At 41.9% G+C, this 22,002-nt stretch overlaps 1 protein-coding gene across 8 annotated transcripts in view; it reads left to right on the forward strand.

Annotated features, from left to right (window-relative positions):
* The window catches only part of LOC140476613 (protein numb homolog), a 194,970-nt gene that overhangs the window by 159,567 nt on the left and 13,401 nt on the right, over nucleotides 1–22,002 (forward strand). For 4 of the 8 annotated variants that reach the window (XM_072569475.1, XM_072569481.1, XM_072569479.1 and 1 more), the window contains 3 exons: nucleotides 2,284–2,424; nucleotides 5,961–6,165; nucleotides 19,346–19,651. In XM_072569475.1, the coding sequence (XP_072425576.1) occupies nucleotides 2,284–2,424; nucleotides 5,961–6,165; nucleotides 19,346–19,651 (652 nt within the window). The remainder of the gene's footprint in view (nucleotides 1–2,283; nucleotides 2,425–5,960; nucleotides 6,166–19,345; nucleotides 19,652–22,002) is intronic. The other 4 variants (XM_072569478.1, XM_072569482.1, XM_072569480.1 and 1 more) reach the window with 1 other exon arrangement.

Raw genomic sequence — 22,002 nt, forward strand, 5'->3', positions numbered from 1 at the left:
GGTTCCAATTATTATCGTTGCGGTTGTACTTTCATGTGGTGCCTAACTCCTGATAAATAACTTAACATTTTGGTTACAACATCACACCTTTCCATTATTTCCATCTGCTCACATCCAAGATAAGAGTTACGTCCCAGCAAAAGTAGTAGCCTAATATATAAAGGGTACTACCCACAGTAATTTTTACAGATTGAAGGTCTCTGATTCAATCCTGTCTGTCCAGCTAGCTGATCTTAACCATGGATGGCAAGTGGTTAGCACTGCTGCCTCACAGTGTGAGTGGCCTGGGTTCGATTCCACCCTCTGGCAGTTTGGAGTTTGTGTGGAGTTTACACATTCTCTGCACAGGTTTTCTTCCGGTGCTCCGGTTTCCTGTAAAGGGATCCACAGCTGTAGAGTAGACATGTAAAGATAGAGCTGAACTTGGTTGTAATCGCCTCAGCAATTGAATAGCATGACACCACTCAATAACTATGTTCTCAAACCAACAAATGAGCACTTTGGCACCTGTACAATTGAGGAGTTAGAGAAGATGAACAACAGTAGGCAAAATTCCAAATTCTGGTATTGGCTTTAATTTATATCTAGTCTGAATACTAATAATAAGCACTTATATGAGGCAAGGAAAATGCTTGTCTCAGCCCCAGTGAATGAAAATTTGCAAGTTAAGGCTGGAGCCTCACTAAGTCTTTAATGTTGATTGTTGAGTTTCTCCTCTCTCTCGGCACTGCTCTTTTTATCCAATAGAATGAAAGGAGTAAGGAGTGATTTCTGTCCCTTCTGTCTGTCAAGTTACAGGTCAGATAGAAGAGAGCATTTTTCACAAGACCTTTATGGGATTTTGCTCAGTTTTGTTTGTGTATTTGAACAACAGATGTTTCAGTAGAATTCAGTGTTTATCCAAACTGCTGTATGTGCATACTAACTGAAGTATGTGTATTTCTTGCATTGCTGTTTTTCAGTTCAAAGGCATTGCATCCCTGGTAGAATCTCTGAAAAGTGCTTTAAGTTTTATCGGGGAGAAAAAGAATTAAGGATTTCATACAATGCCCTCCACAGCTAAACAGCAAGGAACCAGATGATTTTCTTTTTGTAATATCGGTTGAGACTGCCTTGCTGTTCTTTGACATAGAGGCAGACAAGGCCTCAGTTTAAAATTTGTGACAAAGCAGCACTGCCTAGATCCTGTCCTGAGCTCAGGTAACAGGAGGAACTTTAACTGTGTAAGGTTACAAATTCTTGGGGGTCTTTTTGCCTCTTCTATCCTCTTTTGGGAGAGAGTTCCTGATTTCAGATATATATTCAGCCCATCACTGTTTATAATTGGGCAAAAAACAAAATTGATGAAAGAAATGTCGTTTGGCATTATTTATCCTAACAAATTTAAGCGGAGCAGTTTCTTGAGAATTAATTTTTGTGAAGTAATTCAGAACATCAAGGTTATTGACTCCAATTTGTTTGTTTTGTTCTTCCTATAATTTTTTTCAAAGATGCTAGTATATGACTTGCAGTCCTCCGTGTAATCTCTGCAATACCTTTTCTTGCTCTAAAATGTTTTCTGTGCTGAACAGATATTTTCAAAACTTGGTTTTTAACTTGTATGCTATCGTGTAAACTTTGTTTTGGGTGTTTATTGAGAAGCCATTAATGGGGCCTGTTGAACCTATAGTATGATGATTCATTGTATGGAGGTTCCATTTTTAAAATTGTGTTTTTTGGTGAAATCTAGCTGTGAAATTTAAAATGATATGGTAAAGTTTAATGTTGTGTCAGTGGCCTTCAACAAGCAGTAAATGGATATTGGCACTTTGTGAGGAAGATGAGAATTGACAGGCTCAGTCATCCTTATGTAGACAACAAAGAAAGTACTGTAAAGACACAAGGGATGAGATCAAACTCCATTGCTGATTACCACTTTGATAAGATGCTGGGTCACCTCTTTTAGAATAAAAAGCAATTATCAGATAGGGTAGATTTTACATTTGCAAACAAAATGTTCCTTACAGATTCAGTGTTCAGAAATCTGTATGCCTATAGTGGACAATGTTCTGAACAATCCATAAGTATTTCTTTTCGAAAAGAAAGTTCATAAATCTGCCAGCTAAGTATACAGTGCAAGGTTGCCATCTGGTGTCTAAGGAAAAATGCCTTGCTTCTATTACAATAATTCAGGAGGTTCACCAAATCTTAACACTGTTGCAAAATAGCTGGATTAGCATATACTACAGCATATTGACAAAGTGCTAATTTCTTTATTTCTCTTGTATGTTTTTAAATTCACAGGATCTGATCGTTGACCAAACTATAGAGAAGGTATCCTTCTGTGCCCCTGACCGAAACTTTGACAAGGCCTTCTCATACATTTGTCGAGATGGTACAACGAGGCGTTGGATCTGTCACTGCTTCTTGGCCATAAGAGATTCAGTAAGAGAGCCTTTTTCACTTGCTTAATATTGCTTCGATCAAAATTTGACTTCAGTGAAAAAAGGTCAAAAAACTGAAATTAGACTGCATGTGATATTTATAAAGCTGGTGGAAAGAAATATCCTTTTATACAGAATAAAAATTGGAACAATTGTGGATGCTATAAATCAGAAGCACAAACAGAAATTGCTGGAAAATCTAAGTAGGTCTGGTAGCATCTTTTGAGAGAAATCAGAGCTAATGTTTCGGGCCTGTTCTGAGGAAGGGTCGCTTCAACCTGACACGTTATCTCTTGATTTCTCTCCACAGACGTGGCCAGATGTAGATTAGATTAGATTACTTAGATTAGATTAGATTACTTACAGTGTGGAAACAGGCCCTTCGGCCCAACAAGTCCACACCGCCCTGCCGAAGCGTAACCCACCCATACCCCTACATCTACATCTACCCCCTCCCTCACACTACGGGCAATTTAGCATGGCCAATTCACCTATCCTGCACATCTTTGGAGTGTGGGAGGAAACCGGAGCACCCGGAGGAAACCCACGCAGACACGGGGAGAACGTGCAAACTCCACACAGTCAGTCGCCCGAGGCGGGAATTGAACCCGGGTCTCTGGCGCTGTGAGGCAGCAGTGCTAACCACTGTGCCACCGTGCCGCTGAGCTTTTCCAGCAATTTCTGTTTCTGGTCCTTTTAACCTGTATTGCGGTTAGAATAGTAGGTGACGAGGAAGAATATTGCAGAATTACTCCACTGGCTTAACTCCAAAGGTACTTCGTCCAGTGCCCTGTCAGTGTTAAACTGTGTGGTCACGGGGCACACAGACATTGGCACGTTGCAGAGAGTGATGTAACATTGATTGGAGTTGCCTTTGGCCGCCTTGGAATTGCACTTTGCAGCACGTTACAGAATTGCGTAGAAACAGCGTGAATGGAGAGAGCAATGGAGTTAATGTTTGCAGTCTGATATGAGACCACCTCCAAATTGTCATCTTATTGCTCAGTTGTCCATCTCTCCCTCTAGCTGGATGGTAAATAGATGCTTTCCCCTTGCCTCACATTAACCACTTAATATAACCTGTATGACAATTGAAGTAACATATTTAGCGATAGAAGAACTATTCCATCAATGTGTATTTTTCTAAATAACAGGCTTTTTAAAATCAATTGCTGAACCATTCTTTTCTAGATAACTTGCAAATTTCCAGTATCACATTCACTGCACGGATCTGCACAGTGAGTGTTGGAGGATTCTAGAAGCGAGATGAGTCTCGTTCTGTTCTGATATCCATAAGTGCAGTTTTCACCTCTGAAGTGAAAGCTTTAGGTTATGGTCCCCCATAGCTTCTGCCCTTTCTCAGCATGGACCAGAAATAAAACCTGTAGCCTCCTGGTCTTGTATTGTTCTGTATTGCAGCACATCTACACTTACTCAACAAATTTCTGAAAGAAGTACATGACACCAGATTACTTTTCTAACTTTCTTCAGTGTTTTTTCAAATTGTGAATGACTCTAAAAGTATTAAAATGGCAAATGAAATGTCTGGAACCTTGTGTGACGAAGAAGTTGGTTTACTGTGTGTGATGATGTACTAGAGTAACACTTAATGAGGCGTAAGATTACATATCAATCCAAAGTATGTAATCTTTTGAGATGCAAGTGCATTTGTAACTTAGTAAGCTTTTGAAGGATGCAGGAAATGATATGTCACAGCCTCTGACTCCAAGGCACACATTACTTTGGTCTTGGTATGAGGTGATTTCCAGTTCCTTTCATTTTGATTGCATTTTGGTTTCTCTCATTACCAGCAGTAAGAAATTCCAGTTCTGAAAGATAATGCTCCATGCATGAACTTCCCAAAATCAGAAAATGAATTTTTCAAAAGCCTTAAAACTTCTTTTCAAGAGTATATTTGGATTATTTTCATTCGAAAGATGGAGGTTGAGGGGGGACCTGATTGTGGTGTACAAGGTGGATAGCAAGGTAGAAACAATGACTGCACATTCTGGATTTGTGGTGCTGGAAAAGCACAGCAGTTCAGGCAGTATCCGAGCAGCAGTAAAATCAACGTTTCGGGCAAAAGCCCTTCATCAGGAATACAGGCAGAGTGCCTGAAGGGTGGATAGCAAGGAGCTTTTTCACTGAGTGGGGCAAAAAGGTCAAAAAACTGAAATCAGACTGATATTTAAAAAGCTGGTGGGAAGAAATGTCCTTTTAAACTGAAAGAATTGTGGAAGCTGTAAATCAGAAGCGCAAACTGAAATTGCTGGAAAAGCTCAGCAGGTCTGGTAGCATCTGTTGAGAGAAATCAGAGTTACTGATTTCTCATGAGTTCAGGATGAGAAGGGTAAAATTGAAGGGAAATATGTATGGCAAGTTATTTACGTAGAGGGTGATGGGTGCCTGGAATGTGTTGCCAGTAGAGGTGGGCACGATAGTGTCATTTAAGATGTATCTAGACAGATACATGAATGGGCAGGGAGCAAAGGGATACAGATCCTTAGAAAATAGGTGACAGGTTTAGATCGAGGATCTGGATCAATGCAGGTTTGGAGGGCTGAAGGGACTCTTCCTGTGCTGTAATTTTCTTTGTACTCGTACAGATGTTATAATGTGTAGTTGTCAACTTTTTTTTTTGTCTTTTGACTCTCAGCATCTGATTTACTTTTTGTTGTTGCAGCCTACTGAATTAGTAGTCCTGCACTGTGTCATTTACATTAAAACTCTCACCAGCTAATGCCAGTCTAGAAGAGTCCAGAATGAGTTGTCAAATTGTGCAAATTAATTTCAGTCAAATGAAGTATCTTGACTTGCTTCCTATCCTATTTTAACATGATGATGTTAAGCACTGTTATGGCTGTTTTTTTTATTCCATTAGCTGTGTGTTTAAAAGCACCCCTGATATGTTAGCGGGGACAAAAACTGCACATGGTCTCCTACTCCTTATCATTTACTTCTCATTTTCCAACCTCTCACCTGGAATGTGTTTACTCTTGGCAACAGAGGTCCAGATTTCCTGGGATCTTTATGACTGAGCTACATACAGTCACTAGGAAGTTGTGTAGTCCTCAGCTGTGTCCACACCATTTCCTGCAGTTCTTCTTGCAATTTCTTTGCCTCATATCTCTTCACACACTTGGCTCACGCTCTCTCGCGCTCCATCTCTCTATCTCTCTCTCTCTCTCTCTATCTCTATCTCTATCTCTATCTCTATCTCTATCTCTATCTCTATCTCTATCTCTATCTCTCTCTCTCTCTCTCTCTCTCTCTCTCTCTCTCTCGTCTTAATTCTTCCCCCTCCCCCAATTCCCTCTGATCAGTATCAATATCACCCTTTTCCAGCTGCTTTCAGTTCTGACGCAGTGACTTGTACTGTTAACTGTCTTTCTGTCCACAGAAGCTAACAGAGCTGCTGAGTTTCTCCTGCAACTCATGATAGATAGTGCTGAATGTGCTTTTGGTGTTTGGGGATGGTGCTGTTTAGGAAATGAATTCCCTGATGTTTGAACATGTTGGTATTATTTGGTTCCCCAGGGAGAGCGGTTAAGCCATGCTGTGGGCTGTGCTTTTGCGGCTTGCTTGGAGAGGAAGCAGAAGCGTGAGAAAGAGTGTGGTGTTACCGCCACGTTTGATGCCAATCGAACCACATTCACCAGGGAAGGCTCCTTCAGGGTCATCACAGCCACTGAACAAGCAGAGCGAGAAGAAATCATGAAGCAAATGCAAGACTCCAAGAAAGGTACTGAACCAAAGTTAAGTTTAGGGGCTGTAGATTGGTTCAGAGGCAGTATGGAGGGAATATGAAATGGACTTTTTAATATAACCAATATTGGCCTTGTTCGTTACCGAGTGATTCATACTTCATCACAGTATGTATCTGCATGAGTTGCAATTTGCAAAATCTACAAATTTAGAGTCACATAATTGTGTGATGTCAAAGTGAGCTGCTTGGGCTCTTTGACATAGCCATTCATAGCTCTACTGGCCCTTTGCACTGTGTGGTTTTCCCCTTCAAGTATTTATTCAATGCTGTTATGGTATTTATTTTTGAACCTGCTTCATGCTGAGGTCCATAAAGCAGCTAGGAGCCCATGTGTGTAGATTGCTAGATTAAGTTTGTAAAATAATCAAAAATACAAATGCACAAATGGCCTGTATGTGTAAAGAATATCTGGGGGCAAAAACAATGCTCCAGTGACATTAAGACCTGGTTTTACCACAGAGACTCTTGAATTCAGGGCACCACACTTTTGGAATGTTGTATTGGCCTTGGGGAGTTGATGAGGCTGCTAAAGGCTAAAATGCAAAGACAGAATATGTCAAAAAGGGTTTTAAGGGTAACTGACTGGATAAACTGAAGGACATAACCTACGTAGTAAAGCCAGGTCGTTTAGAAATTAAGTTGGAAATTGTCCCATATGCAAATAATTATAGAAGCTTGTAACATCTGCAAATCTTAGTTAACACTGGGTTAAAAAAATTAAATCAGAGTTTGATTAACTGATGCAGTGTGATACTGTTGGATTGCTATCTTTTAAGTGAGATGTTAAGCCAAGGTCTTGTGTACCTGCCATTCTGGAAGTGAAGGATATCAGGTACTCCTTAAGGAAGAAAGGAGAAACATACCTGGTATCCTGACCAATATTTATTCCCCAATCAACACAAACAGATGATCATATTGCTGTTTGTGGGAACTTGCTGTATGCATATTGGATGTCTAATTTCCTACACTATAACAGTGGCGAGAGGCTGTAAAATGCTTTGTTGTATTTTGTGGCCCTGAATGGTGCTCCGTAAGTTCTTTTTCCCAAATCTGGGTCCTCTGGTTATGGTCTCAACCAATGGAACCGTAGCAAATACCAACAAACTATCAAATTAGCAAAAACAAAATATTACATGTTAAGAGATCTGAAATAAAAACAGAAAATGTTGGAGGAACCCAGCAAGTCTGGCAATATCCACAAAGAGAGGAACAAAGTTAATATTTCACCATAACACCCCTTCAGAACTGAGTTAAGGTAGAAATAGTTTTATGTCTTCAAACATGAAGTTGGAGGAAAATCAAAAGGAACAAACTGGAATATGGTAGAGATTAAAAGATAAAGATGTCAAGGGGGTGATAGTGGGTATGGCAAAGAGACAAAGGCATGTGTCCAGAGCAAAAACAAATGACAGAATAATGGACTAAATGGCATCAATGTCAACTTCACCTCATCTCTTTCTCCGCCCCCCCCCCCCCCCCCCCCCCCCACCCCCCACCCCCACCCCCCACACCTAATCCCCAGATCCAACCCTTGAACTTGGCACCGCCCTATTGAACTGTCCTACCTGTCCATCTTCCTTCCTATCTATCCACTCCACCCTCAGCTGTGATCTATCACCATCACTACCCACACACACAAACTGCATCTACCTATCACGTTCCCAGCTACCTCACCCGCACCCTCCTATTTATTTCCTAGCAACACCCCTCCTTCTCTCCACGGCCCACCGCCCCCCCTCGCCCCCAGCCAGCTGTCCAATGAAAGGCTTATGCTTGAAAGGTAGATCCTCTTGCTCCTTGGACACTGCCTGACCTGCTATGCTATTCCAGCTCCACACTTCCTGATTCTGATCCCCAACATCTGCAGTCATCACTTTATGTTAGTATAATGAACAGCTCAGTCCAAAAATTAAAACGTTATACACAAGTCAACCTGGCACATGACAAAAGAAAGATAATCAAAATGGAGATAGAGTTTGTGTTCCGAATTATTGAACTCCATGTTGAGTCAGAGTCTTACAGCACGGGAATAAGTCTAAGCTAATCGGGCAACCCGATCTGATCTCATCCCACTTAGCAACATTCGGCCCATTTCCCTCTAAACCCTTTCTATTCATTTATACCTAACCAGACGCCTGTGGGAAATACAGGATTACATGGAAAAAGTAAGGGGATGGGTCTGGGTGTGATACTCTTTGGAGTGTGGACTTGTTGGGCCAAATGTTCTGTTTCCACACTTTGTAGGAATTCTCTGGAGTCTGTAGAGCTGGTGTAGGAAGGAGGGTTTCAGATATATGAAAGATATGTATGGGGAAGGTTGGACCTGTGCAAGGAGGAGTACCAATATCCTGGGTGGGAGGTTTGTTAGAGTTCTTTGTGAGGTTTAAGCTAGTTTGGCAGGGGAATGGGAGCCAGAGCTATGGATCAGAGGATGGGGTAGCTGGTGAACAGACAACTGCAGCATAGGGCATAGACATTGAGAGGGCAAAGTTGCAGTCAGTGTGATGGGTTGAAGTGTGTCTATTTCAACAAAAGAAGTGTCAGGAATAAGGGTGATGAACGTAAAGTATGGGTCAGTACTTGGAGCTGCAATGTTGTGGCCATTACCGAAACTTGGCTATCACAGGGGCAGGAATGGTTATTGGTTGCTGGGGTTTAGATGTTTGAAAAGGAATAGGGAGGAAGGTAAAAGAGGTGGGGGAATGCTATTGCTAATCAGAGGTAGTGTAACAGCTGCAGAAAGGGAGGTTATTGAGGAGGGTTTGCCTACTGAGACATTATGGGTGGAAGTTAGAAACCGGAAAGGAGCAGTAATTTTATTGGAAGTTTTCTATTGGCCCCCCCCCGCCCCCAATAGCAACAGAGAAGCCGATTGAGAGGCAGATTTTGAAAATGTGTTGGATTAGCAGGGTTGTTATCGTGGGTGACTTCAATTTCCCTAATATTGATTGGAACCTCCTTAGTGCAAATAGTGTGGATGGAATAGACTTTGTTAGCTTTTTGAGGAAGGATTCCTGACTCAATATGTAGATAGTCCAACTAGAAGGAAGGCCATACTGGATTTGGTGCTTGGCAACGAAAAATGCCAGGTATCAGATCTCTTAGTGGGCGGGCATTTCAGTGAGAGTGATCACAACTCCCTAACCTTTACTATAGTCATGGAGATGTAAGTGTTTAATTGAGTCCTTCCTGATGAAGGGCTTTTGCCCAAAACATTGATTTTACTGCTCCTCGGATGCTGCCTGAACTGCTATGCTCTTCCAGCACCACTAATCCAGAATCCCTCTCACTAGTGAATACTAAAGCAAAGTATTCATTAACTAGTGAGAGGGCCATTGTTGTTTGTGAGGACAGCATGAAACAGGCTGATCTGTTCAAACTGGTTGATGTTAAGGATAATGTGCTGAAAGTTTGAAAAACTTGAACATAGATAAGTCCCCTAGGTCAAACAGGATATACCCAAGGTTATTATGGGAAGCAAGGGAAAACATTGTGCACCTTTGGCGATGATCTTTGCTTTTTCACTGTCCACTAGAGTAGTACCAGATGATTGGAGGATGGCAAATGTTATTCCCTTGTTCAAGAAAGGGAATAGGGATTACTGTGACTTATAGAGCAGTGAGTCTTACGTCAGTCGTGGACAAACTATTGGAGAGAATTCTGAGAGACAGGATTTATGATTATTTGAAAAGCCATAATTTGAGAGATAGTCAGCATGGCTTTGTAGGGACAGGTCATGCCTCACAGGCCTTATTGAATTATTTGACAATGTGACAAAACTCATTGATGAAGGTAGAGCAGTGGATGTGACTGACATGGATTTTATCATGGTGTTTGGTAAGTTTCCCATGGTAGGTTCTTTCAGAAAGTAAAGAGGCATGGGATACAGAGAAATTTGGCTGTCTGGATTCCGATTTGGCTGGCCCATAGAAGACGGAGGGTGGTAGATGGAAAGTATTCAGCCTGGAGCTCGGTGACCACTGGTTAGATTAGATTAGATTACTTAGTGTGGAAACAGGCCCTTCGGCTCAACAAGTCCACACCGACCCGCCGAAGCGCAACCCACCCAGACCCGTACCCCTACATTTACCCCTTCACCTAACACTACGGGCAATTTAGCATGGCCAATTCACCTAACCTGCACATTTTTGGATTGTGGGAGGAAACCGGAGCACCTGCAGGAAACCCACACAGACACTGGGAGAATGTGCAAACTCCACACAGTCAGTCGCCTGAGGTGGGAATTGAACCTGGGTCTCTGGCGCTGTGAGGTAGCAGTGCTAACCACTGTGCCACCGTGCCGCCCCTGGTGTTCTGCAGGAACTGTTCTGGCACCTCTGCTCTTCATGATTTTTATCAATGATTTGGATGAGGAAGTGGAAAGGTGGCTTAGTAAGTTTGCCGATGACGTGAAGGTTGGTGGAGTTGTGGATATTGTGGAGGGCTGTTGTAGGTTTCAATGGGACTGGATGTCGGTTTGCTCGCTGAGCTGGAAGGTTCGTTTTCAGATGTTTTGTCATCATACTAGGTAACATCATCAATGAGCCTCCAGATGAAGCCCTGGTGGCGTAGCCCACTTTCTATTTATGTTTGGTTTTCCTTGGGTTGGTGATGTCATCTCCTGTTGTGACATCATTTCCTATGATGTCATTCCCTGTTCTTTTTCTCAGGGGGTGGTAAATGGGATCCAAGTCAATGTGTTTGTTGAAAGAACAATGTGATGCAACAGGACATTGATGGGATGCAGAAGTAAGCTGGTAAATGGTGGATGGAGTTCAACCTGGAAAAGTATGAAGTGATTCATTTTGGAAGGTTGCAAAGGCAAAATTCTTGGCAGTATTATGCCAAGGAGGAACAGAGGGTATTATGTCCATAGATCCCTCAAAGTTTCCACCTAAATTGAAAGGGTTGTTAGGAAGACATATGGCGTGTTGGCTTTCATTAGCAGGGAGTTTAAATTTAAGAGTCGCGAGATTATGCTGCAGCTCTATAAAAGCCTGCTTAGACCACACTTGACATATTGTGTTCTGATCGCCTCATTATGGGAAGGATGTGGAGGCTTTAGAGAGGGTGCAGAGGAGATTTACCAGAATGCTGCCTAGACTGGAGGGCATGTCTTATGAAGAAAGGTTGAGGGAGCTAGGGTTTTTCTCATTGGAGCGAAGAAGGATGAGAGCTGACTTGATAGAGGTGTACAAGACCATGAGAGGCAGAGATAGAGTGAATAGTCAGAGATATTTTCTGAGAGCGGGAGGGAGCATAAGTTTAAGGTGATTGGAGGGAGATTTATTGTGAGAACTTTATTGAGTTCTCTGCGAAGGTGACCAGCCGTGTGGATGAAGGTAAAGTGGTTGATGTGGTGCATGTGGATTTCAGTCGGGCGTTTGATAAGGTTCCCCACAGCCAGCTATTGCACAAAATATGGAGGCATGGGATGGAGGGTGGATAGCTGAAAGAAGACAGAGGGTGGTGGTTGATGGGAATGTTCATCCTGGAGTTCAGTTGCTAATAGTTTACCGCAAGGATCTGTTTTGGAGCCACTGCTGTTTGTCATTTTTATAAATGACATGAATGAGGGTGTAAAAGGATGGATTAGTAAATTTGCAGATGACATGAAAGTTGGAGGAGTTGTGGATAGTGGTGAAAGATGTTGCGGGTTACAGAGGGACATAGATAAGCTTCAGAGCTGGGCTGTGAGGTGGCAATTGGAGTTCAATGTGGAAAAGTGTGAGGCGTTTAACTTTGAAAGGAGCAACAGGAATAGAATTCGGTTAATGGTAAGATTCTTGGTAGTGTAGATGAGCAGAGAGATCTCTGCGTCCATGTATACAGATCTCTGAACGTTGCCACCCAGGTGGATAGGGTTGTTAAGAAGGCATACGGTGTGTTAGCTTTCATTGGTAGAGGGATTGAGTTTCAGAGCCGTGAGGTCATGCTGCAGATGTAAAAAAAAACTCTAGTGCAGCCACATTTGAAGTATTGCTTACAGTTCTGATCACTGCATTGTAGGAAGGATGTGGAAGCATTGGAAAGGGTTCAGAGGAGATTTGCTAGGATGTTGCCTTGTATGAATGGAAGGCCTCATGAGAGGCTGAGAGACCTGAGGCTGTTTTTGTTAGAGTGGAGAAGGTTGAGCAGTGATTTAATTGAGACATATAAGATAATCAGAGGGTTAGACAGATGGGCAGTGAGAGCCTTTTTCCTCAGATGGTGATGGCTAGCACGAGGGGACGTAGATTAAATTGAGGGGTGGTAGATGTAGGACAGATGTCAGGTAGTTTCTTTATTCCGAGAGTAGTACGATTGTTGAATCCACTGCCTACAACAGTTGTAGACACGCCAAGTTTTAGGACATTTAAATGGTCATTGGATAAACATACAGATGAAAATAGAATAGTGTGGGTTAGATGGGCTTCAGATTAGTTTCACAGGTCGGCGCAGCAACAAGGGCCAAAGGGCCTTTCCTGTCCTGGAATGTTCTATGTTAAGTGGAGTTGAGGATTATCTAATCAGCCATGATCTGATTGAATGGTGGAGCAGACTCAATGGGCTTAATATCCTACTTCTGTTCCTATGACTTCTGGTCTATAATCTGTTATATATTGAATACTCCCACATGGTTTTCCAATCCTCCGACCACTGAATCTTTTCATGCCATGAGATCAGTTGTATGTAAAGGAGCTGATTTGTTTATGTACTTCATTTTTATTCAGAGTTAAGGTCTCTAAATCAATCCTTGCAGTGATTGGCCTGAGTTCATTTGATGCAATATCTGAAAATATTTAAAGTAAAGAGCCAAGCGATAGAATAAGACTGTAAATTCTGTTCTTGCTCCTCTGTGTCCTTCCTCTAGCAGGACGACCTGGGCTGGACACAGTACTCCAGAAAGAGATGATTTTTTCTTCAGAGGGCAGTGTGTTTTGGGACAGTGTGCCTTAGAAGGCTGGGGGGACATTTGAATGTTTTGAAGACAGATGTGGATAGATTCTGTGAAGAGGAATCAGGGGCTCTCTGAAGTAGGTGGCAATTTGGAAACCAATCAACTCATGTCTTACTGAATGGCAAAGTAGGCTTGAGGAGCTGAACGGCTTACATGTACTCCGATACCAGTATATCTGCGGTAATATTCCCTGGGTGGTGGCTGCCACCTCCTGTCCCAGCCAAGGAGCATTTTCTTTTGCACTGGGTGACGTTCAGTCATTTTGCCCGTGGTGTGCATCATATCCAGTCCTGTCCTCAACCCAGAAGTGATAGTTGTGCACTCCCCAGCTGGAATTACTAGTTCAGGAGCCTTCTGCAGTGTTGATTGGGAAAGTATCATTGTTGAGATCCTTGTAACAAGTCAACTCAGCACGTGAAGGCTAGCAGAGTAGGCAAGGAATTGGCAGATGGAAAACTGAGGGGGGAAATGGTTGAGATGCATATTGTTAAATGGCTGTACATAATGACTACTTTTCCACCTTGTTAACCCATTACCCTTGCCTCCAGCACCCCATTGTTAGCTGCAAGTTCTTACCTGATCTGAGACATGCTCAGCTGAACCTCTTGTTTCACAAAACTCAACTTAAGTCTTTTCCTACCTGCTCATACCCGACACACTCACTCAGTGGAGCAGAGGCATCTTGGAGTTCAGGTTTACAGTTCTCTGAAAGTGGAATCACAGGTAGATAGGACACTGAAAAAGGTTGGCCTTCATCAGTCAGGGCATGGAGCATAGAAATTGGGAAGTTATATGATAGTTATACAGGGCATTAGTGAGGCCTTGCTTGGAGTATTGTGTTCCGTTTTGGCCACCCTGTTGTAGAAAGGACGTTATTAAACTGGAGAGAGTGCAGAGGAAATTTACACGGACATTGGCAGGACTGAACCGTCTAAATTATCGGGAGAAATTGGGCAAGCTCGGACATTTTTCTTTACAGCGTAGGAGCCTGAAGGGGGGGACCTTTTATGGAGGTGTATAAGATCATTAGTGGCATGGCTAGGGTGAATGTACTCGGTCTGTTTCCCAGGGCTGGGGAATAGAGGACGAGAGGGGAAAGAACAAAAGGGAACCTGAGGGGCAATGTTTTTACACAAGAGAGTGGCACAGAATGGAATGAACTGCCAGAGGAAGTGATTGAGGCGGGTATATTAACAACATTTAAAAGGCATTTGGGCAAATATATGGATTGGAAAGGTTGTATATGGGCCAAGTGCAGGGAAATGGGGTTAGCTTTGATGAGCATTTTGGTCGGTATGAACCAATTTGGGCCCAAGGTCCTGTCTCCATGCTGTAGAACTCTGACTATTTCGACTGCAAAGAGACCAATTCCAACTTCTGTAATCTCTCTGCATGCTTTTCATTCCAAGTACTTCTGAATACATCTCCTCCACACCCTTCCGAAAGCGTGTTGTCCAGAATAGGTCACAATACTCTGGGACTAATCATTGATTTATAAGACCCAGCTTCCTGCTTTTGTACTCTATGCTCTGTTTATAAAGCCAAGCTTCCGATGTGTTTTTTTTAGACTGCCTTCTCAACTTGTCCTGTCGCATTCAAAACTAAGCCTATCAACTTAACTCAAATTGAATTGTGTTTATAAATAGTCTCAACAAGGGTGAAGTTATTTAAATAATATCTGAATATAAAAAGCATAGGCCTCCAGTTCAAGAAGCAGCCTTCAACCCTTTGCTTCCTACCATCAAGCCAATTTTGAATCCAGTTAGCTAGTTCTCCCAGTTCCCATGCAATGTAACCTTCATAATTAGCTTGTGGTTCGAGCCAAACCATTCTTAATTGATGTAACTTAATTTAAGCATTGAGATAAATTGCAGCACAGTGCTCGAAAACAGAATTTGTGTGAATCTGGATAAAAATATTTAGACCTTTTTCTCTTTCAGTTCGCTGACATTTCCTTCCTTTGATTAACACCCACTGTAACTTCATTAAAATAATATTACTTTGTTCACATTTGGAATATTGTGTACAGTTCTGGTCACTAAACAACATGAAAGATGTGGAAACTTTAGAGAGGATACAGAAGCTGTTTACCAGGATGGTTTGGGAGTTATGAGAAGAGAATGGACAAGCTTGGTTTGTTTTCACTTGAATGTTGAGGGGTGATTTGATAAAAGTTTACAAAATTGAGAGGCATGGATAGAACGCAGTCTTTTATCATAGGGTAGAAATGTCGCTGATTAGGGAACATAGTTTAAGGTAAAAGGTGGTAAGTTTAAAGGAGATGTGAAACGCAGGTTTTTTTTCTTAGAGGGTGGTAAGTGTAGGAATGTATTGGCAGCAAAGGTGATGGAGGTGAATACAATCGCAATGTTTAAGAGGAATCTTGACAGGTATATGATAGGCAGGGAATAGAGGGATAGGGACAGCACAGAGGCAAAAAGTTTTTAGTTTAGAAAGGCATCAGGTACTGACACTGTCTTGGGCCAGAGGGTCTGTTCCTGTGCAGTACTGCCTTTGTTCTTTGATTCACTCATTGGGAGAAATACACTGACAAATGTTCCAGCTTTAGTTTTCAAGTTTTAACAGCCAGAATAACGGCATTAGTGACATACTGATCCTCTTGAATCACATTTATGTCCCATGCTGACGTTTTGTTACACTTGAGGATTATCTTTTTTTTGTGCTGCCATCCCATTTCTGGTAACTAATACCTGATGCATTAAAAGAAGTTCACAATTTCTCTGGGTTTGTAAATCTTCTTTCAAGCAAATTCTGCTTCTTCCTCAGATGTCTGAACTTTGCCAGTAAGTTTCAGGAACTAACTCAGACACATTAATCACTGCAGTCTTTACTATATCATAATCCACAGGCTGCATACCCGAAACGATTGAGTAATCCTCCAGTGAGTTCCTACAAAACACAAATAAAATTGTTGAAATTTCTTTTGGGCATCATAACTGTTTGGCTTTTTTTTTTCAAATAAGACAAAACATGTTTTGACTCTTTCCTCACTGAATGTGGGCACTAGGTGGATATTCTCTTACAAATCAAATGATGACTTAAATCTTTTCTTTTATTAAGACTATCTGTTAGTCTCTAATTGAAGCTTTTCTGTATCCAGTTCGTACTTCCTGGCTTCTGTCTGTCTTTGCAGTTTTCAAGCTTTTATCTTGCTCTCTGTACTTCTTATTATTTTCCTTCAGTTTGGATTTCTGATTCAAATGTTCTCATCTTTTTTTATCAACTCTTATCGAGTTCAAGAAGCTTCAATATGCCCAAATTCTAACTAATCCTAAATTACCTTTTTCTTCCTCCAGCTTCAAGTTTTGAGTGAATGCTTCAACTATTTCTGACTGATTAGTAAATACTTTTGAAACTATTTCTACATTAAACATAACCTTTTAACAGCTGTAAGGTACATGAAGACAAGCCTCAACAATAAAAATTGCCATTATTTATTTTTTAATAAATGAATAAATTTCATTGTGAAATCATTTTTTCTTTAAACTCTGTCCAAGGCCGATGTACTTGTCTCGACCTGTAAGTTCAACATTCTGCAAGAACCCCCAATTTATTACTACGTCAATGGAAGCTGATGATTCCAGTTGAAAGCTAAAGACAATGCAAGGCGAAACCTGACATTTTACTGTAACAAAAAGACCAAAGTAGTATTAACTAAATATTGCTTTTGTATCTAACTCATTCTTTAAACTGCACCTTCTTTTAAGAACCTTTAGGTCGAATCATAAAATCCTAGTATCCTTAGTGTGGGAGCAGGCCATTCAGCCCATCGAATTCACACTGACCCTCTGAAGAGCATCTGACCCAGGCCTACCCCCTACCCTATCCCTGTAAACATTACATTTCCCGTAGCTAATCCACCCAACCTGCATACCTTTGGACTGTGGGAGGAAACCCACGGATGCACAGGGAGAATGTCTGTGTGGAGTTTGCACAGTCACCTGTGGATGGCATTCAACCTTCAGCTCCAGCACTCTGAGGCAGCAGTGCTAACCACTAAGCCACTGTGTCAACCTTGAATCAAGTAAGTAGTTATTTGGTTTTTCTGAAATCCAGTCAAGATAATTCTTCGCTTCTGAGGGTTCACTTCATTTCTGTTCCTTCACTGACAAATTTTAACTCCAGTACTTTCACAGTAAGAATTTTCCATCTGGTGCCGACTCGGTAATGCTTCCAGTCCTGTTTCAGACCCTCATCAGTTGGATCTTCTCAACTCCTACCTGTATTCGTCCATGATAAATCACAGAGATTTCTGGTCTCTAGTTCCAACTCTGGATGACTGCCGACATCTGAGAGTTTCAGGATTTTTTAGAAACTCTTTATGTATCACAAGTTATTTTCATGGCAGCAGTACAAATGCTGATTAGCTTGAGACTATGCTCTTTTTGTTCACCATAGAAGTAAATTGACATTTTAAAACACAACTTTCTGAACAACTTCCTGGCATTTTGGAGAATTACAGTTTGAATCACTGTTAAGAACACATGCTACTGCCATATCTCCAAGTATGAATGCCCTTACACCATTTCAGCTAAATAATCAGGGCAAGTAGTTAATCTGGTAACAGCCTCATTGTCCAAGCCTGTTGTCACACAGACTTCAGAACATGTCATATTGAATCTTCATTGATCCTAAATTAATGACCGTTCTAAAATATAATAATCTTATAAATCTCATAACACACCTGTAACTGTTTCAGACTTCCTAATTTACTACATGTAAAACTGAATGGACTTCTGTGGTTCTAAGTTAAGCAAGCTGTTCTTACACTTCATGATCCAAGATCCATGTGAGTACATGGTTCTTCTTTGATTTAAGTAGTACTTTGTTTTCAACACTTTGCAAGGTGAAGGAGGAATTAAGTTCTTTCATTAAGAAATTCTGCTGCATCGGACAGCTCAAGCCATCCAGTGATGCTGCAAATTATCCTTATTCAGTCCTACAGCTTCCTGTCCTACATTCTGCATGGACGTAATTTGCGAATGAAATTGACAAATGAAGAAGAAGACTAAATTGCTTCCGACCTATCTTATTCTTAATGTAGTTTATATGGTACTCATGAAGCATCTTCCTTCTCTCTACATTTCTCTTTGTGGTGTACCTTTTAAATTACTTGCAGTGTCTTGTCCTCTCTGTTATCTCTTTTTGAATGAGGCATGGTTGGTATTCCATGTGTGGCAGTGGTGAAGAACGCAGAGTAACCAAAGTATTTCTTTGTATTATTAAACGCTAACTGGCTCATGCAGCAGTGACTTTCATTTCTAGATACTGGCTGTGCTTATAAAGATGCGGACATAAACTATACGTATCCAGTTCCATTTTAGAAACGATCAACCCTCTGCTTCCATCATTGTTTCTGATAGGGTATTCCTTGTTTACATGGAAGTAGAGGTTAAAGGGGGAGAGTGGAGCAGTGACCTCTGGGTAGAAGTAGCTGTGGTTGAACTCCCTACAGTTGATGAAAGAGAGATAGTGTCTGTCTTTTCCTGTAAGCACAACTCAGCTGACATATTGATCTTATTTTTTCTGAAATCAAGTTCAGTTTTCTCTTAGCCATGCTTCCTCTTTGTGTATTGATTATAATATAATGAAGTAATGATAAGAACTTGAAGCAGCAAACAGGAGATTTGAGTACTCCAGTAAATGCCTTTATGCCTATTTACTTGAAGCTGTCTGTCATGACAATAGAGTTGTTAATTTATGTGGGTCATCTTAGTACGGGATGAAATGGGTCGGATGGCAGAGTCTTAGATCAAGGGGAAAACTTGTTGATTTAACATACAAACGGAAAGTATTTTTTAAAAAAGAAATTTCTAAATGTATAGTTCAAGAATAATATGTGTTAAAATGCGAATGTTGCCTCATTTCAATTCGAGGAATGAATGGTGGTTTCAGCCAAGGTGGACTCATTTATTTTAGAATTGATGGACTGAGTAGTGCATTTTGTTCCTTAAAGTAGGTGTGGAATAAGATGTAGAAAGTCTTGTTTGAGTTTATAGAGTAACTATTGTATTAACAGTTAAGGTGTTAAATGGGTTATTTAGTAGAGTATTTATTCAAAGACTGACACTCCTTTTTATTGACAAACATGCATTTTTTGGCCAAATTGTCCTCAGGCTTTTGTTAAGTCAAGAGTTTGGACACATGCCTTAGGGTGGTAGTGATTTTAAGTGCAGGCTTTACTAAAGTTGAAAGTGTCTGATGTTCTTGCAGGTGAAGCAGAGCGAGCTATTGTCGTCTCCACGTCTGTTGCATTACCTGCAACTCCAACAGCTTCACCACCTGCCCCGCCCCCAGCGACAGAAAGCAAGGAATGTAGCAACATACATGCCATTCCAAGAAGACATGCACCAGTAGAGCAACTCGCCAGGCAAGGCTCTTTCCGAGGATTCCCAGTTCTGAGCCAGACAACGTCCCCATTCAAGAGGCAAATGTCACTTCGAATCAATGAATTGCCTTCAACCATGCAGCGGAAGACAGATTTCCAAATTAAAGACACAGGTATGACATCCTGGGAGTTTCTACTTGAGTTTGAGTTAATTGGTATTGGATAGAACAGTTATGTGTGCAGTGATTTCCCGGTAAAAGATTTGACTTGTATTAACAATTGTGAAAACTTGCACTTTATAGCTATGCACTGCAAAGTTAGCTTTTTTATTCTTCCTTGGAATGTGGGTGTCGCTACCTGGTAGTACAGGCCCTTCAGCCCTCAATGTTGTGCCAATCTGTGGAACCAATTTGAAGCCTATCTATCTTACACTATTCCATTATCATCCATATGTTTATCCAATGGCCATTAAATGCCCTTAAAGTTGGAGAGTCTACTACTGTTGCAGGCAAGGCGGTCCACGCCCCTGCTACTCTGAGTAAAGAAGCTACCTCTGACATCTGTCCTATATCTATTACTGCACAATTTAAAGCTACGTCCCCTCGTGCTAGCCATCACCATCCAAGGAATAAAAATGACAAACAGCAGCAGGCCCAATACAGATCCTTGTGATATACCACCAGTAACTGAACATTTCCCATCAACCACCACTGTCTTCTTTCAGCTAGCCAATTTCTGATCCAAACCACTAAATCACCCTCCATCCCATGCCTCTGTATTTTGTGCAATAGCTTACTGTGGGGAACCTTATCAAACGCCTTACTGAAATCTTTATACAACACATGGACCACTTTACCCTCATCCACCTGGTTGGTCACCTTTTCAAAGAACTCAATAAGGTTTGTGAGGCACGACCTACTCTTCACAAAACCATGTTGACCTAATCAACTAATTCCTTTCTAGATGATTATAAATCCTATCTCTTAAAACCTTTTCCAACACTTTGTCCACAACAGAAGTAAGGCTCACTGGTCAATAATTACCAGGGTAGTCTCTACTCTCCTTGAACAATGGAACAACATTTGCTATCCTCCAGTCTTCTGGCACTATTCCTGCAGCCAATGACGACATAAAGATCAAAGCCACAGGCTCTGCAATCTCCTCCCTGGTTTCTCAGAGAATCCCAAGATAAATCCCATCTGGCCCAGGGGACTTATCTATTTTCACACTTTCCAGAGTTGCTAACACCACCTCTTTGTGAACCTCAATCCCATCCAGTCTAGTAGCCTGTATCTCTGTTTTCTCCTTGACAACATTGTCTTTTGTCAGTGTGAATACAACGGAAAATATTCACTTCGCGCTTCCGCTATCTCCTTGAACTCCATGCATAACTTCCCACTACTGTCCTTGATTGGCCCTAATCTTTCTCTAGTCATTCTTTTATTCCTGATATACTGAGATAAAGCTTTTAGGGTTTTCCTTGATCTTATCTGCCAACAAGTTTTCATGTCCCCTCCTCGCTCTTCTTGGTTCTCTTTTTAGGTCTTTCCTGGCTAACTTGTAACTCTGAAGCACCCTAACTGAGCCTTCATGTCTCATCCTAACATAAGCCACCTCCTTCCCCTTGAACGGTCTTTGCGGAAGGCGGAAAGGGGTGGGGAGGGAAGACCGTTCCCTCCGTGACTACCTGGTCAGGTCCACACACCCCCTTACGACCCACCCTCCCATCCTGGCACTTTCCCCTGCCACTGCAGGAACTGTAAAACCTGTGCCCACACCTCCTCCCTCACCTCTATCCAAGGCCCTAAAGGAGCCTTCCACATCCATCAATGTTTTACTTGCACATCCACTAATATCACTTATTGTATCCGTCGCTCCCGATGCGGTCTCCTCTACATTGGGGAGACTGGGCGCCTCCTAGTAGAGCGCTTTAGGGAACATCTTCGGGACACCCGCACCAATCAACCAAACCACCCGTGGCCCAACATTTCAACTCCCCCTCCCACTCTGCCGAGGACATGGAGGTCCTGGGCCTCCTTCATCGCCGCTCCCTCACCACCAGACGCCTGGAGGAAGAACGCCTCATCTTCCGCCACGGAACACTTCAACCCCAGGGCATCAATGTGGACTTCAACAGCTTCCTCATTTCCCCTTCCCCCACCTCACCCTAGTTCCAAACTTCCAGCTCAGTAACTGTCTCCTTGACTTGTCCGGACTTGTCCGACCTGCCTATCTCCTTTTCGACCTATCCACTCCACCCTCTCTTCATCTCCTATCACCTTCATCTCCTCCCCCACTCACCCATTGTACTCTATGCTACTTTCTCCCCCTCCCCACCCCCACCCTCCTCTAGCTTATCTCTCCACGCTTCAGGCTCACTGCCTTTATTCCTGATGAAGGGCTTTTGCCCGAAACGTCAATTTCGCTGCTCCTTGGATGCTGCCTGAACTGCTGTGCTCTTCCAGCACCACTAATCCAGTATTTGGTTTCAGCATCTGCAGTTATTGTTTTTACCCTTCTTTGT

The sequence above is a fragment of the Chiloscyllium punctatum genome, chromosome 4 (assembly GCF_047496795.1).
Source record: "Chiloscyllium punctatum isolate Juve2018m chromosome 4, sChiPun1.3, whole genome shotgun sequence".
Classification (NCBI taxonomy): Eukaryota; Metazoa; Chordata; class Chondrichthyes; order Orectolobiformes; family Hemiscylliidae; genus Chiloscyllium; species Chiloscyllium punctatum.